General features: G+C 35.6%; 3 protein-coding genes across 3 annotated transcripts; 1 reads left to right on the top strand and 2 right to left on the bottom strand.

Annotated features, from left to right (window-relative positions):
• The first annotated feature begins 995 nt into the window (after nt 1-995).
• Nucleotides 996-2,658, top strand: LOC131022132 (acyl carrier protein 1, mitochondrial-like). The gene is made up of 2 exons (XM_057951543.1): nt 996-1,450; nt 2,135-2,658. Exons 1-2 carry the CDS (start codon nt 1,268-1,270, stop codon nt 2,309-2,311), a joined length of 360 nt encoding a protein of 119 aa, XP_057807526.1. The 5' UTR covers nt 996-1,267; the 3' UTR covers nt 2,312-2,658.
• Nucleotides 2,659-5,444: 2,786 nt separating this feature from the next.
• Nucleotides 5,445-6,192, bottom strand: LOC131022131 (putative invertase inhibitor). Its single transcript, XM_057951542.1, has one exon. The coding sequence runs from the start codon at nt 6,154-6,156 to the stop codon at nt 5,602-5,604; it is 555 nt and encodes a 184-aa protein (XP_057807525.1). The 5' UTR covers nt 6,157-6,192; the 3' UTR covers nt 5,445-5,601.
• A 2,849-nt stretch (nt 6,193-9,041) lies between these two features.
• On the bottom strand, nt 9,042-13,012 carry LOC131022130 (uncharacterized). The gene is made up of 7 exons (XM_057951541.1): nt 12,583-13,012; nt 11,976-12,108; nt 11,181-11,241; nt 10,897-11,032; nt 10,415-10,742; nt 9,997-10,125; nt 9,042-9,904 (listed from the first exon to the last, which is right to left on the bottom strand). The coding sequence occupies exons 2-7, from the start codon at nt 12,055-12,057 to the stop codon at nt 9,435-9,437; spliced, it is 1,206 nt and encodes a 401-aa protein (XP_057807524.1). The 5' UTR covers nt 12,058-12,108; nt 12,583-13,012; the 3' UTR covers nt 9,042-9,434.
• Between the last annotated feature and the right edge of the window lie 2,839 nt (nt 13,013-15,851).

Genomic DNA, 15,851 nt, shown 5'->3' with positions numbered 1-15,851 from the left:
GAACTAATAAAATTACATATATAAATAAAATATCTAAATTGTTAGAGTTATGTTTGCTAGATAGTTGACAATTGGAGTCATGGTTGAATATAATTTCATATTTGATGATGCTCTCTCAAACTCTAGATGAGATGATGCTCAAAACTCCGGACGAGATGATGCTCTTTCAAGTTTTAGACGAGATGATTCTCTTTCAAGTTTCAGACAAGATAATGCTCAGAAGTTAGAGATGATCTGTCAAGTTTGCGACGAGATGATGCCCACAACTTGGTTGGTCTTAAAACTCCAAATGATACGATGTTCGATATATCAATTATGGTCTTTTAAATATCAGGCAAGATTATTTTCATAATTAGTTATGCTTTTAGAAGTTCGGAATTATATGATACTCGCAATTCAATTATGATTTTTCAAACTCCATATAAAATTATGGTCAAAAGGCAAAATAAAAAAATTTGAACAAAATTAATAAATCTTGTAACAACAAATGCAACAAATCAATCCGCCATCATACCTATGTCAAATTTATATGTATTTCTACTCTTTTTTTTTTCTTATGCGTTAACTTTTTTATAAAATTTCATATGAAAACTAATGGGTATTTTTATGATCTCAACAAAATTAATAATTTAATTGCTAAAAGTTGTTGAGATTAATATAATTTAAAATGTATTACTAATTTAATTTAATTTAATTAATTATATAAATAATTTACATAAAAAATTATTTTATATAATTATCATAAGAATAACATAAAATATATAAATTACAAAAAATATGTACCCGTCGAATTTCGACGGGTAATACACTAGTTTTATATGATATTGCATATGTGATGACACATTCACGTACAATTTACGGTCACAATAAATTATAGTATCAAATACATATTTCACATCAATTATGTACATTATTTAAAAATAGATACCAACTTCTATTTATAAATATAATAAAAATATATAATTTTAATTGAATATATAAGAAAAGAAAAATTCACAATAATAAAACTTGATATTACGAAAAAATAAGAAGATATAGGAGATTTGAAACTAATAATTTTGGACGGACGCAGTAATTTGAAACTTACGAATTACACATTCTTTTTTTTTTTTTTGAGAGAGTACGAATTACACATTCGATATAGGAGATTTATGCTTTTTTTTTTTTTTTTTTTGCGCGTAAAACAAATCATAGAGAAGGAGAAAAAGAGAGAAATCATTTCACCTCCTCCATTGGATCCTAGAAAGGAGTGTTAATTGTGGAGAGAATGGCATCGGCGTTGCGATCCAGCATCATCCGCCACATTAGAGTCCCGATAACCCTACACGGGCCCCGTTTGACGGCCGTCCGATCATTGTCGTCGTCTCACGATGATCACCTCGACAAGAAGGAAGTGATAGACCGAGTTCTCGACGTCGTCAAAAGTTTCCCCAAAGTCGATCCCTCCAAGGTCTACTCCCTTACTTCTTCCCCTTTCCTTGGATTATTTATAAATTGTTTTTCGCCACTTTTCTGTATAATTATTTTGCATTCAGTTCTTAATATGTTTGGCCTCAGATTTTTGCATAATTAAATTATCATGGAATCGAGAAGGAATTAATTGCAGTACGTTAGGTATAAATGGGGAAGAGATTAGGGTTTTGTATCGTGTGCTATGTTTAATTGGAGCTTGTGTTCTATTTCTGCGGCACCATAAAAGCTTACTTGTATAGTAGGGTTGCTAATTCCAAGGAAGCATTCTTTATGCTATGAATGATGTCTTAGGTTCCTGGTTACTGAGTAACTTGAGCTGCGAAAGAAGAAAATATGAATCGGTTTTGATTGCTTAGATTGTATTTAATTACTGTTGAATTTTGCATAAAACTTATATATAATGCCAGAGGATGTTCTGGAATGCAGCACAAATTTTTGAGTATCTATCTTACACTCTTCTAGCAATATGGAAACAGATAGTTGCACATTCACTGCCTAAATCATTAATTCGTTAGATGTGATGTTAAATTTGTCGTTTAACTTGATTAGAGTAAGATTAGATTAGAGGATGTTGCACATTCTTGCACTCTTCTAGCAATATGGAAACAGATAGTGCGATGTCTAACTTTGGCATAATCGTCTTCCATTCAAACATGTGCAGGTGACTCCCGATGCTCATTTTCAGAAGGATCTGGGATTGGACAGCTTGGATACTGTGGAGATTGTAATGGCTCTTGAGGAAGAATTTAAGCTGGAAATTCCAGACAAGGAGGCTGACAAGATCGACTCGTTTCCTCTTGCAGTCGAGTATATCTTTAACCATCCAATGACAAGCTAAGTGATGCAGCACTCTCTGTTTAAGTGTTCATCTCTTTGATGCAACCAGAACGTGTGCCCACTCATTGCTTGGCTGTGGGATGTTGTAGAAATTTCGACCCCAACAGCATATTTCTGTAAGTGGAGTTAATAATCAGCACTGCTATTTTACTTGGAATTGCTTTGCAAGTACATTCTGTTCCTTGAGTTCTGATTTAGTCCTTGTTTGGATATTTGAAGATGGCGGAATGAATACTGTCTTTTGAAAAAAAAGAAAAAGACTTCATTCCTTCGTTCTTCACGCTGACATTTCATCAGTAAATTCTTGATGTTATTTGAAACTATAGTGAAAGGAATTGCTTTGTTGAAGTTTGTTCTCATTGAGGTTCTGAATTCTGATGTCTTTTTATTATTCCTTTTTTCAATTGCATTTGTATTTGATTATATGACTTTTAAGATAAGGCATACTTCATATAATGTTGAGTCATTTATGTGGCTATTGTATATCATTGGAGTTTTCTAAAGTCAACTTATGGGTAGTAGGCTAGTAGCAATGAGTTTGTCATCATAATCATATTTCATTTCAAAGATAAGATAGCTATGGATTGTTTCTCCATAACTCTTAACTAATTATGTAACTATAGTTTTGAATTAAATAATTAAAAAATTAATTTTTGCTTTTCCGATGAGCATAATCCGTTGGCCCATAATTAAATCTGGATTAAATAATTAATATAAAAATTTATTATCACTGGTGGTAGACTACATCGGTAATCCGTCGGCAAAATTGAATCTTATCACTAGCAGCGGATTTTCTTTCTCATAATTTTTTTGCCACCGTCAAACACCTCGCCGTTGCCAGCTCCCCCCCTGCCTCTGTGTGTGTGTCTCCCGCTCTCTCACTGCTTGTCGCCTTCATTTCCGTAGGTGAGGCTCGGGGCTTCTGTCTCTGCAGCCGCTCCCCATCTTTGTTGTCAGCCCGTTGCCGTTGGTCAGCTATCTCTCTCACTAATTTTCAGCCAGAGGAGCAGCCCTCGCCGACATTGTGTCGCCGTACGTCCTCAAATATCACCCTCCTCCGTGGTTGTTGCAAATTAAGTCAGCCCTTTTAAGTCCTCGAATTTGTAAAATCTGTCGAAATGTTGGAAGGGGAGTTTGAATATGAGTTGTTATATGGTTTGAATGTGAGTTTGGATATAGTTATGGTTTGTTGATGTTTAATGATTGTTTGATGTGTTGTGCATATACTTTTGTATGGTTTGGTAATGGCTTAATGATGGTTTGCGTATGATTTTACATGGTTTGGTGATAGCTTAATGATGATTTGATGATGGTTTGCGTATGATTTTATTTGTTTTGGTGATAGCTTAATGATGATTTGATGATGGTTTGCATATAATTGTTTTGTATCGTTTGGTGATGGTTTAATGATGATTTGATGATGGTTTGAATATGCTAGCTAGTTGTGTTGGCGTAGATGAAAATTTAACACCATAGATAGGTCTTTACTCCAAAATTCATATCAATATCATTATAAGGCAAATTTCATTCACACCTATGTAATCTCAGTTTGGGGAGATGGAGCAGCAGCTTTCATATATCCCATCACTTTTTTGGTTTGGGGATAAATGAACAAATAAATGTTAAGATCCTATGATGAATTCGAGACCTTTGGCATTAGATCAATATACATACAACATCCCACAACTTTGGTATATCTTTTAGTCATTTTGGTATTCACTCTATTTGGATGTTTGAATACTTAGCTATTGTTGAATATTAACTGCTATTAGATTTTGATTGTTGAACGAATTGTGATTGGGTTTTGGTTGTTTGATTGAATTTGGATTATTGAAAATGCTACAAGTTACCTCGTGTTGATACGTGCAAAATTCAATTTCGATGGAAAATCATTTCTATATTATCGACGAATTTACTTCGTCGATAACACTGTTGGTGGGATATAACACAATTAATGATAAATCTAATCTGTCATAATATACATCGGAGTCCTTCAATTTGAAGGATCAGATAGGACTAGATTAGATTAATCTTATCGTATCTTGTTTAGTGGGGTGGATATATACGGCTCGTGATTCAATCTTGAAACAATGTCACATAGAAATAGTCTTGATTTATGAGTCTTGACTTACTCTCTATGACAAAATTGGTCTTGGGTCAACTCAATTTTAGGTAATTTCGAGTTAATTTATCTCAACCGAAGGCCCCGATTCAGCTATTAGGAACATTTAACGACGGATGTCATCCGCCGGGTAATAACGTTGGTGTGTTTTGTCAATGTTTTGCCCAATCAAATATTTTCGACGATTTTTGTATCCAAAAGAGTAGTGATACGTGATATTATGACGTATTACAAATGGTATTTTTCATCGATACAAAAAATATTCTTTTTGTAGTGTTTCTCACCAAATAAATAAATAAATAAATAAATAATAAAATAAATCGCTCAAAGGGGCATGTTACTAGCAACACTTCTAATGTATGTTACTATTATATGCACGATGATGATACCACTTTTTAATATAACATGTCTTGTCCAAATAAAAATGGAAACGCATCATCGCCTTCATAGGTTTGAGTAATTATTTGCATGCCATTCTACTCAATTTATCTTACCCACAACTCAACATCATAGGTTTGAGTAATTATTTGCATGCCATTCTACTCATTCAAACACACACTCTACGCACATATGTACATGTATATATATGTGCATCAACAAGAAGAAGGAAACGAATTTATAGAGCTAATTGTTAAAATAGGACCGTAACTTTTACTCACTCCCCCACGAATCTTGAGTCACTTTCCTTTTTCGGTCATTCCACGAATCTTGAGTCATTTCCTTATATAGTAAAAAAAAATCTCTTTATTCACATTTTTACTTTTTTCAATTATCACACTTAACACACTAAATTCTAATTTTTTTAATTCTCGTGCTGAAAAGAATTGTCTCAAGATTCGCAAGAGTAGTGTTTTTCAAAAAGAGAACTAACTATATGTTGCGAAATTCGAAAATGAGGGCTATATGTTAGAAAATTTGAAAACGAGGACTAAATCCCAATTTATAGATTGAAGTTACCGTCAAGAAATTAAAGTACAAAAGTTATAACTCGAGGTCATGCAACAAATGAATATATATCAAAACTAGCTCATCACCTTAGCAAAATCAGTACACAAATCGTATCTTTACAGCAAAGTAATTTAACATATATAATAATGATATTAAAGAGTTAATCATAATTAATTAACAATTGATAATCATTAAAACAGAAATAAATAAATAAATAAAAATCATGCCGGAATACTAACGGCGGCCATGATAGAGAGCGCCATGGCTCCGATCTGGAAAGCGTCGGCGTTTCTCTTGGTGAGGGGCGAGACGACGCCGCTCCTCTCGGCGAAGCCGTCCTCGCAGGTGGTGGCGGCGTCCATGACGGAGCTGACCTGGACGTTGGCGTCGCCGAAGCGGCGCTGGGAGAAGTACCTCATGGCCAGCTTGGCGGCGGGGATGGCGTCGGAGTAGAGGTCGAGGCAGTCGCGGAGGCACTGCGCCACGTAGGGCTCCCACGCGCGGCTCCTCAGCAGCTGCTTCACGAAGCAGCGCGTGTCGGTCACGTTGTAGCGCAGGCCGCGGATGGCGATGACGCCGAGCCCCCGCGACGACGCGCACCGGCTGGCCGGGGCCGCCTGCAGCGACGTCGCGCAGAACCCGAACTTGACGTTCGGGTTCGCGGCGGCCATGGCCTTGCAGGTGGAGTTGATCAGACTCTCCGACGATGATCCGGTGATGGACATGGAGAAGATGAAGATGAACAAGAAAAAGAAGGAGAGGTGTCTCTTTATCATTTTAATTGTATTTTGTATTAGTGAGGAATGGAATGTGTCATGATATACATATATATATAGGGAGTTGGTTGACGATGAAATTCAGTCTGCTGGTAAGACACTTCTTCTTTAACCAATAAATCGGAGTTTCGAGTTACCTATAAAGGTTAGAGTACGAACGTGTTTTTCCGTAACAAATTTTATAAAATATATATATAAGGAGTTGGTTGAAATGGGTCGGTCAATCCGGGTGCTTTTGTTACGTATCGTTTTGTTTTTTGGCTTTACTTTTTAAGTAAGACCGGGATCGTTAATTACGTGTTAATTAAGTAGGAATTAATACTTGATTAGGGTTGGATGGAGTCATTGATTGTGTGGAAAGGTTTTAACTTTGTTGTTTAATGTGATCGATTACACGATGTGAATCCAACTAATTGACTATAAATGGTTTGTTGCACTAATTCTATTACATATATTGTTATGTTTTCTTTTCTTTTATTCTTATTGTGGGTCGATGTATCACTTGTGATTTATGCATTTAAAATAAATTATGATTAAGAGGATGTTTGGATGTATTTATTCTGAAAATTAATAAATTCTGAATTGATGAATTTTAATTGGATTTAATTAGTTTAGATGAATGATGCACATAAGTTTTTGTCTTACATAAAAATTAAGGTTAAGTGCAATAAAATACGCGAAGAGTGACTTGTATTTTGCATATAAATTTTCAATTTTCTTAATAATAAAATAAAAATCAACTTTACAAGTTCTTTTTTCTACTATCTATAATTTCGATCAAATTCGAATTGACGTGACGTCCATGTGGGCGACTAATATCCAAGTCTATGTCCACAATATTAAGTTGCACGACGTCATTTTAAAGAGTTTTCTTGAATCCTCTCACAAAAACATGAACATCAAATTCTCATCAAATATTAAAGTATTTTGATTAATCACACAACGAATCGATCTTCTTTTGCACTAGGGAAATTTTAAAATCGTGGACAAATTGAAGAATTTGAAAAAATCCATGAGAAAATTAAAAAAAATTATGTGCAAAATGAAAATCACTCCCAAAAAATTAGTGTAGTTTGATGCCAATAAATTATAGCAACATATTTATGAAAGTGCGACACCGTTTTGGTGCGGTTGAGTGTATCTGTCGGAATTTGAATGCATGCTTTGTCGTTAAACATCGTATTGCTGCTGATGTGATGCCGACTTCTCATTCTTCCCAATATAACAGATTACCGCTTTTCTCATCTCATCCTCAGCCTTTTCATTAATTAATTCATTTGAGTAAACCCCAAAATCAAATAAGTTGAGTTAAGAAAATCCAATTAATCATGTGAGATAATAGCAAAAAAAAAAAAAAAAAAAAAAAAACAGAGACAGCTCCACATAATCGTCCTCGTCGAGATCATGATCACTTATAGAGTACCATCAAAATCTGATCCGATCATAATCAATAGGGAGGTATTGGCCATAACATGACATATAATAATATGATCAGAAAGTTGCAAGAAAATATGTGGTTTGTGAAAGTGTTATAAAGGTAGTTGGTGAGTCAAACTATGTAATTTGGGATTCCGTTTTAGTTCGTTGATGATGAAACGGTTGAGATACACCAGGAATAGCGTATAGAATTTATGTTACTAGGCATATAATTACTCATTTAATTTAGGTGTTTGGTTAAATTTATTTTAAAGAGCTTATAAAATATCAGTATCTTATAAGTAGTCAAAGTGTTCGATAATTGAACTTATACGCTAGAAAGAATCTTGTACTCCCTCCGTCCCTACAAGTTACAACCCAAATAAAAACGACACGGATTTTAATAAAAAGAGTAGTAATTGTGTTTGAGTAGAAATTGAGTCTCACACCTTTTTGTAAATTGTGAGAGAAAATTTGTGGGATCATTTCCAAATAAGAAAAAGTGACGTACCAATATAGTAATAAGATCACAATTTTCAAGGACAGAGGGAGTATTAGAGAAAGAAAATATTGATTAGATGGAGAAAATCAAAGAGATGAACTTGTATGATGGAAATAACAAATCATAGATGAATAATATTTGTAGAATAATTATAGCATTTAAGATTATGAAAAAATAAATTGAGATTAAAAAAAAAAACTTATTTTTTTAAAAACTTATAAGTTATTGAAACATATTTTTACAATTTAAAAACTATTTAAATACTTATTTTGCCAAACATTTTAAAGAAATTTATAAGCTCCTAAACATCTTATAAATTCTGAACGAGCTTACAAGCTCAGCCAAACAACCTCTTTTGGAATTTGTAGGAAAGGTATTTGTTTAGATGAAGTAACCATAAAGTCTCAAGACCCATCCATCAATAATTCATCATCCATACTTACATGACTCATAAACAAAATTGGGGCATTCTAATTTCTTGCTTATACGCATCATCATCATCATCATCATCATCATCATCATCACTACTCAAAAATGTATTACCACTATGTTTCTCGATGCCTTAAGCTATGGGGACTTGGAAAAAATGATAAGTAAACAAATACTCGACTTTGATATATACAGCTTAAGTGGGAATAAATATAATGCGATTAATTGTAGGCGATAGCAAATGAAAAACACAAGAAAAATGACAAAAACAAGCATGCAGATTGCAGCCTGTCAAGAATTTGACATAGAAATGTGCAATCGTTACCAAACATTAGGCCAAACACTAGAAACCACAGCTAAACATCAATTTTAATTATCAAGGAAGAGACCAAAATAAGCAGTGCACAAAATTGCAAGAAATAGGCAGTGATGCAATGATAATCAACTACTTACTCGTCAACGCCTTTGTAGACGAAAAGAAGAGCCTCACGGGCAGTGGCACCAAGTTAGGGAAGTGAATCGGGATTATGCGATCTGCTGATATAATAGCCTAACATGGCCAATCCATTTCATCATAATATTCAAGTCTTTATCATTTAACCTAATCACATTAACCATTGTATTTGAATTCACTCTTCCAAGAATAATAGTAAATCTCAAACCCTGACTATGTATGGTTTCATGTAATTACTTCGACTGAATGTTTTAAAAAAACTCATAAAATAGCGTCGTCTCCCTTAAGAACTAACCTCCAAACTTCACTTGCGCTTCTCCATTGCCCGGCAGACAGGACCTTAGTGCAAGTGAACTTCAGTTGACAATTGCCCGATCCTCTTCAAATACGTAAGCAAGCTGATACAGTTTTTTCTTGTACGGTGATAATCAAACTCTAGGATCTAAATCGCAGTGCAATTAGTATATTCTTTTCACTCTAATCAATCAACTCTTCCTCACCACCACTACTGTCTCCAAACATAGCAGCCATTTTCATGGCCAACTTTGCAGCCATCTCCCTCCTCTGGAAATCAGGCATCAACCTTAAGCCATTGCGCACGTTACCAATTTCAGCCATTAGCATTTCCAAATCTTCGATTTCATAAGTTTTATCATCATCAAGCTCGGACGTTGGGTCTGCTTCAAAGGACACAGCTGCCTTTTCATGGTCAAGCTCTTTGGGCAACTGAGAGGCCGACGTTGATGTCTGGTTCTCTTCTCTGATGGATTTCGCTTCACTCTCTCTACCTGAAGTGTCAAGATCCTTTTCCATAGGCCTCCCACTTCCCGAGGTAGAAACAGGACCATCTGCAGACTTCCATCCTACATCATCCCATGGTTCTGCTGAAGCAGAAGATAATACTTCATATTCGGGTTCGTAATCAGATTCTTCTTCTGATGATAACTCTGCAGAAAGATCAAAGACATTTACTTAGTTACTATTAACATTCACATGAATAAATCATGAGGACTTAAACCTAACAAATAAGTATGTCAACCTTCTTGCTCAGGCAATGAAGGCTCGTTTATCCTGTCACCAGATTTCAACAACATTCCAGGCCACATATGAGCAGAGAGAGCACCGTAAAGTCTATCAACACCCTGTGAATCACCATCTACAGAGAGACCTGAAATGCAATGAAATTTTACAGTACAGCACTAGCATCTCCATGCAAACTTAAACAGAATGGTAATGGTAACAAGTTTTTAGTTCAGGCACAGCGCAGTTCATAAAGGAAGCAATCTTAAAAGAATGCCACTGATAGGTGAAATAAACACGACATTATCAGATTCCTCTTCTTCTGAAGTAAACAGTCAAAAGAAAAGAAAGTATGGAATCAAGTTGATCGAAAACCAAGCACGCGTGAAAAAAATATATTTCCCAAGAAATAGAACATGCTTAGTAGAGGGTCTTACATTGGTCAAAATCAGTATTCGATGCACAAGCTTCAACATATTCAATATTGTGTTCAAGACACCATTCTACGCAAGATCTCTTAAATCCCAATGATGGCTCTTCATTTCCCAATAAACTACTTCCTTCAGTCTCAGATATACCATAATCAGAGAAGTCCAGATGAGAATTGACAGAGGATTCACCAAGCTTCATCAAGCGTCTCTTGTACTCCACATGTGATGGATGGCCAGGAAGAAGATCCACCTTGTTACCAATGCATAGCAGTATATCAAACTTCTCGATGTCAGTGCGCGAAACCCATTCTTTAAGAGCAACTAATGTCGGGAGCTGCAAATCACAACATGAAATTGTCAATCATGCGGCATGATCAGAGTTATAAAGACGGGACATATAATCACGGAAAACTGACAGACCACTCTAAAGCCACAAAAGCGAACAAAGGATTGTGCATAACAAAACTGAGCAAAGGGACTAGGCTTACCTCACTGGTGTCAAACACCATGACCAAGGCAACTATCCGGTTCACATCTGGAAAGCTTGCAATGGATAGCTCATTAGAAAGATCAGCTGTCCATACTGCAACATCTGCCGTATAATACTTTGTGTTGATTGTCCACCTGATAAGGAAATCACATTCAGGTTTACACTTAAATGCTTATGAACTATTGAGGAGAGAGAGAGAGAGAGAGAGAGAGAGAGAGAGAGAGAGAGAGAGAGAGAGAGAGAGGCACATCATCACTGGGCAATTGGCCTCTCAGGACTTACCCATGGACAGACAACTCAGGTAATGCATCGGAGGCATCATCAAAATCCACCTTAAGTAGTCCTACATTCAATTACAACAATTTAGCTTCCTTTAATAATGTCTAATTAAGTGCAGAAACTTATAATCATACAACAGAAATACTGAACCAAGTTCGCCACTCCGAAATAGGCAGTGGAGAGCATAGCAGGAGAATACTAATAATCAAGAATTTGACTAGAAAGCATTCTTCACTAAGTATTGCATTGTTGGACAAGGAAGCGATCAAAAGACATAATCTTCATCATACAAATTTTTGGTAAAAAATAAATAAAACTCAAACTCTTCTCCACAAATGACAAAATAGCGTGGGAGTGATGCAAACGCAGAAGTTCCTCTCTAAAAGAGAGACACCTAAACCCAACTCTTTCAGCAAGTTTTCACAAATATCATGCTCAGCTAATGCCCACTGGTAGTCAGATTCTGTCTTAAGAAGATGGCAACACTCCAAAGCTCGTCTCAAACCTAGTTTTACTATAATGCTTTTTTAACAGCTTTGTGGTGACTGGTAGTGGTAAGTATTGAGTTTCCAGTTTCGATACCAAAGGTACCATTTTTCGCTACACACAATGAGAATTAAACGATCACTGGTCGCTCTCAGCTGAGAGCTTGAATAATTATACTATCTCGCACAACATAACTAAATCCCCATCATTCAAACTCCCGATAGCTTCGGAATATCCCACAAATAAATCTACCGCAACAAACTTGGTATTCTTCAATTTGCAGAGAATTGAGATAAAGAAAGAAGGTCTTACGTGAGAGTAAGGTCCGTTTACCGACGTTGGGGGATCCGACAACGAAGATCGCAGGTCGTTTCTCCAACGATTCTCGATCCATTACCTTAATACATGCGGGGTTTTCTTGATTTGGATGAAATAGGGTTTTACACTACACAAAAATTGGGGAAAATATAGAAAGAAATGTATTTGTGGAATAATAACGATTAGATTAGATTAGATTAGGGTAACGCAATTTATTGCATGCGGTTAACCGCATGCTATGCAACCGGGTTCCCCCGACCCGTTTTCAGACCTGGCCCGAATCTGATTAAAAAATACTCCCTCCGTCCCTAAAATAACTTTCTCTTTTTCCATTTTGGGACGTCCCCCAAATAACTTCCTCTTTCTTTCTTTCCATTTTTGGAAACCTACCCCACCACTAATAATACTTTATTTATTCTTACTTTTCACTTTTCACCACTCCCAATACTAATTATAACACTTTTCACAACTTCCAATAATAATTATATCACTTTTTCTCCACTATCAATACACTTTACAACTTTTTATTAAAACCCGTGCCGTCCCCAAAGAGGAAGCCATTTCAGGGACGGAGGGAGTATAAATAAGGTTTTCTACTTACCTTTCACTTTTTCCTTCATTTTTCGTTTCAGTTTCTCTCTCTCTAGAGAGTTCTATCGTCTCCCTTTACTCTTTCCTCTCCTTCCTATCATCGCTGAGCAGTCCAAGCGCCGGACATCAAGGCCGCCTCTATCTTCGACGATTTCGCCGGGGAACAACAAGGCGACCGCTCCTTCTCCTTTCTTCTCCGGTGATTTCACCGTTTCTTCCAAACCCTAGATCCCCAAATTTGCCACCCCTCTCCTCGATTTTCGAAGATCTTCACAGTGACCGGGGCAGGTCTGATCCTGTCGAGGCCGATGGAATTTGTTATTTGTTGCGCCTTTCTAAGAGAGGGGCGCGATTAGGCTCCTGCTGCTGCAATTTTGATTTGGAGGAACACATGTTGATTTCTTGGCGGAGAATTGAATTAATTTGGATTATGAATAAGTATTCATCAGGATATATAGCAATGTAGCTATAGTTTTTAGATATCGATTCTTGTAATTAAGTATCAAGCTAAAATAATTTATTTTTGCTGAGAATTAGAGTTGGTTTCTAAACTCATGAATATCCCTGGTTCCTCGAACTATGTCATGACTACTCTCGGGGTCGAATTTCAGGGTAGAATTTGATGGTAACTAGTGTTAGTTTGGTCAAATAATCATTATTGTGATAAAAAATAGTAACTATTTATATAAAAAAAATATAATGTTTAAAATTATTACATTTGTTTATGATAAATGTTACTTTCGTTCATGAAAACTTTTACTTTTAATTATTTGATGAAATAATTATTCTGATGAGAAAAAGTAATTATTGATATGAATAAAATTATTGTTTATTTTTACTCGTTAGAATTTGTATTTTTAGTTATTTAGTCAAGTAAATATTGTTGTAATAAAAAATAATCATTGATATGATGAAAGGTAATGTTTCAAAAATATTACTCCCTCCGTTCCAATAAAAGTGGCCACTTTTATTTGGGCACGGAGATTAAGAAACTTATTGTTATGAGTTAATTGAGTGTGGTCCACCAAGTTTAATGAGATAATTACTTTCTCCATCTGACTTCTTCTCTTTCTCACTGCACCGTCAGACGACGGCGACGGCGGCCGGCGACCACCGATCTGCCAACAACCACCCCAAACCAACTCTCCGTCGCCGGCGACCACCGATCTGCCAACAACCACCACAAATCTCTCTTTGAATTGAATCAACATCCCTCTTATACTTCCCCAAACCAGAACAAAAAAACGAAAAGAAAAAGGAATCTGCCAGCTCCCAAACCACCACCACCCTTAGATTCAGGAGCACCGGCCACCGCTCCTTCACCTTCACAGGCGAGCGTCGGCTCCCATCAAAAGCCCTAGCCCCCAAATCGGCCGCGGCGGCAAAGAGCGAACCTACGCCGCCCTCGCGGCCCTCCGATTCGAGGAAAACCCAGAACGAGCGGCGGTGACATCAACGATCTACGCCTCGCCGCCATCAACCACGCCACCTCAGATTTAGGCGGCGGCGGCCACGGGGTGGCGAGAGGAAGAAAGTAGAGGCGAGGGACAGGGAGTTTAGGGGTGGGGCGAGAAGGAGAGAGCAGAGGCCAGGGTGAGGGAGGTCGGGGGCGGCGACCGACGCCAGCGCTGGTGTCGTCTGATACTCGCCGGAGAAGAAGGGAGGGGGAGGAGAGGTCCGCCGCGGTGAGGTAGAGAGAGAGGAGTGAGATGAAATGATTACTCCAGACTTAACTTAATAGTGCTGATAGGTTAAATTAAAGAAGGATTAAGACTTAAGTTAATGGACTTAATTAAGCCAAATAATTACCTTATTTGGAAAGTGGCCACTTTTAATAGGACACCCAAAAAGGAAATGTGGCCACTTTTATTGGGACGGAGGGAGTACATTTTTCACAATAATATTTATTTTAATTCATAATAACATTTACTTTTAGTTATTTGTTCAAGCAATTATTTTTAAAAGCAAAAGTAATTATTGATATAAAGAAAAGTAAAGTTATTTTTATTGGTTAGAACTTTTATTCTTAGCTATTTGATTAAGTAATTATTGTCGTAATAAAAAGTAATTATTGTTATAGTAAAATGTAATGTTTCTAAATTATTACATTTGTTAATGATAAATGTTACTTTTATTTATGATAATTTTTACTTTTAATTATTTAATCAAGTAATTATTGTATCAAAAAAAGTAATTATTAATATAAAAAAAGTAATATTTATTTTATATGCGAAAACTTGTACTTTTAGTTATTTGATAAAATAATTATTGTCGTAAAAAAAATAATTATTGATATAAAGAAATGTAATGTTTTGAAATTGTTACATTTGTTTACAATATTGTTACTTTTATTTATGAGAACTTACACTTTTAATTATTTGGTCAAATAATTATTAATAAAAAGTAATTATTAATATGAAGAGATGTAATGTTTTTGAAACATTACATTTATTCACAATAATGTTTATTTTTATTTATACGAACTTTTACTTTTAGTTATATGCTCAAGTATGCTAATTAAAAGAAAAAAAATTCTATTAAGATTCATAATTTAGTGTTCAGGATTTTAAGGTTTAGTGTTCATAATTTAGGGTTTAGTTTTCAGAATTTAGAGTTTAGAAAACATAATACTCCCTCCGTCCATGGTTTAATGCCCTATTTGGGTGTGGGCACGGAGAATAAGAAAACTGAAAAAAGGTGGTGTGGATGAAATATAAGGGTAGTTGACTAAAGTGATAAAAATAGTTGACTAAAGTGATAAAGGTGTTGTGAGTGGGTCCACTAGTGATAAAGTGTAATAAATATAGAATATAAAAATGATAAAAGTGTTTTAAGGTGGGTCCATTAGTGGCAAAGGGTAGTAAATATAGGAAAAGAAGAAGAGTAAAAGTGTACAAAAAGCACAATAGGGCATTAAATTGTGGACAAATTTTTAAAGGCAAGTAGGGCATTAAATTGTGGACGGAGGGAGTACTCTATATTGAATAAAGGTAAATATTATATTAACATAGTATACATATGTGCTACTAAATGAATATTTTATACTTATTAAAAGTAAATATTCCAATTAGAGTTTATGATTTAGTGTTTAGGGTTTTGTGTTTATGGTTTAGGGTTTAGTTTTCAAGGTTTAGGGTTTTGTGTTTATGGTTTAGGGTTTAGTTTTCAAGGTTTAGGGTTTAGAAAATACTCCCTCCGTCCCCAAAATAAATTCCTCTTTAGGGACGGCACGTGTTTTAAGGAAAAGTAGTAAAGTGTATTGATAGTGGAGAAAAATAT

The sequence above is a fragment of the Salvia miltiorrhiza genome, chromosome 4 (assembly GCF_028751815.1).
Source record: "Salvia miltiorrhiza cultivar Shanhuang (shh) chromosome 4, IMPLAD_Smil_shh, whole genome shotgun sequence".
Taxonomy (NCBI): domain Eukaryota; kingdom Viridiplantae; phylum Streptophyta; class Magnoliopsida; order Lamiales; family Lamiaceae; genus Salvia; species Salvia miltiorrhiza.
The sequence above is the reverse complement of the archived record's forward strand: the minus strand, read 5'-3'. Positions and strand labels throughout refer to the sequence as shown.

Excerpts from the sequence above, each read along its gene's own strand:
- LOC131022132 (XM_057951543.1), top strand. The coding sequence starts at position 1,268 with ATGGCATCGGCGTTGCGATCCAGCATCATCCGCCACATTAGAGTCCCG. Across the intron at positions 1,451-2,134 it reads CCAAAGTCGATCCCTCCAAG|GTGACTCCCGATGCTCATTT; the intron begins GTCTACTCCCTT and ends AAACATGTGCAG.
- LOC131022131 (XM_057951542.1), bottom strand. The coding sequence starts at position 6,156 with ATGATAAAGAGACACCTCTCCTTCTTTTTCTTGTTCATCTTCATCTTC.
- LOC131022130 (XM_057951541.1), bottom strand. The coding sequence starts at position 12,057 with ATGGATCGAGAATCGTTGGAGAAACGACCTGCGATCTTCGTTGTCGGA. Across the intron at positions 11,242-11,975 it reads TAAACGGACCTTACTCTCAC|GACTACTTAAGGTGGATTTT; the intron begins GTAAGACCTTCT and ends AATTGAATGTAG. Across the intron at positions 10,126-10,414 it reads GAATACTGATTTTGACCAAT|GTCTCTCTGTAGATGGTGAT; the intron begins GTAAGACCCTCT and ends ATTGCATTTCAG.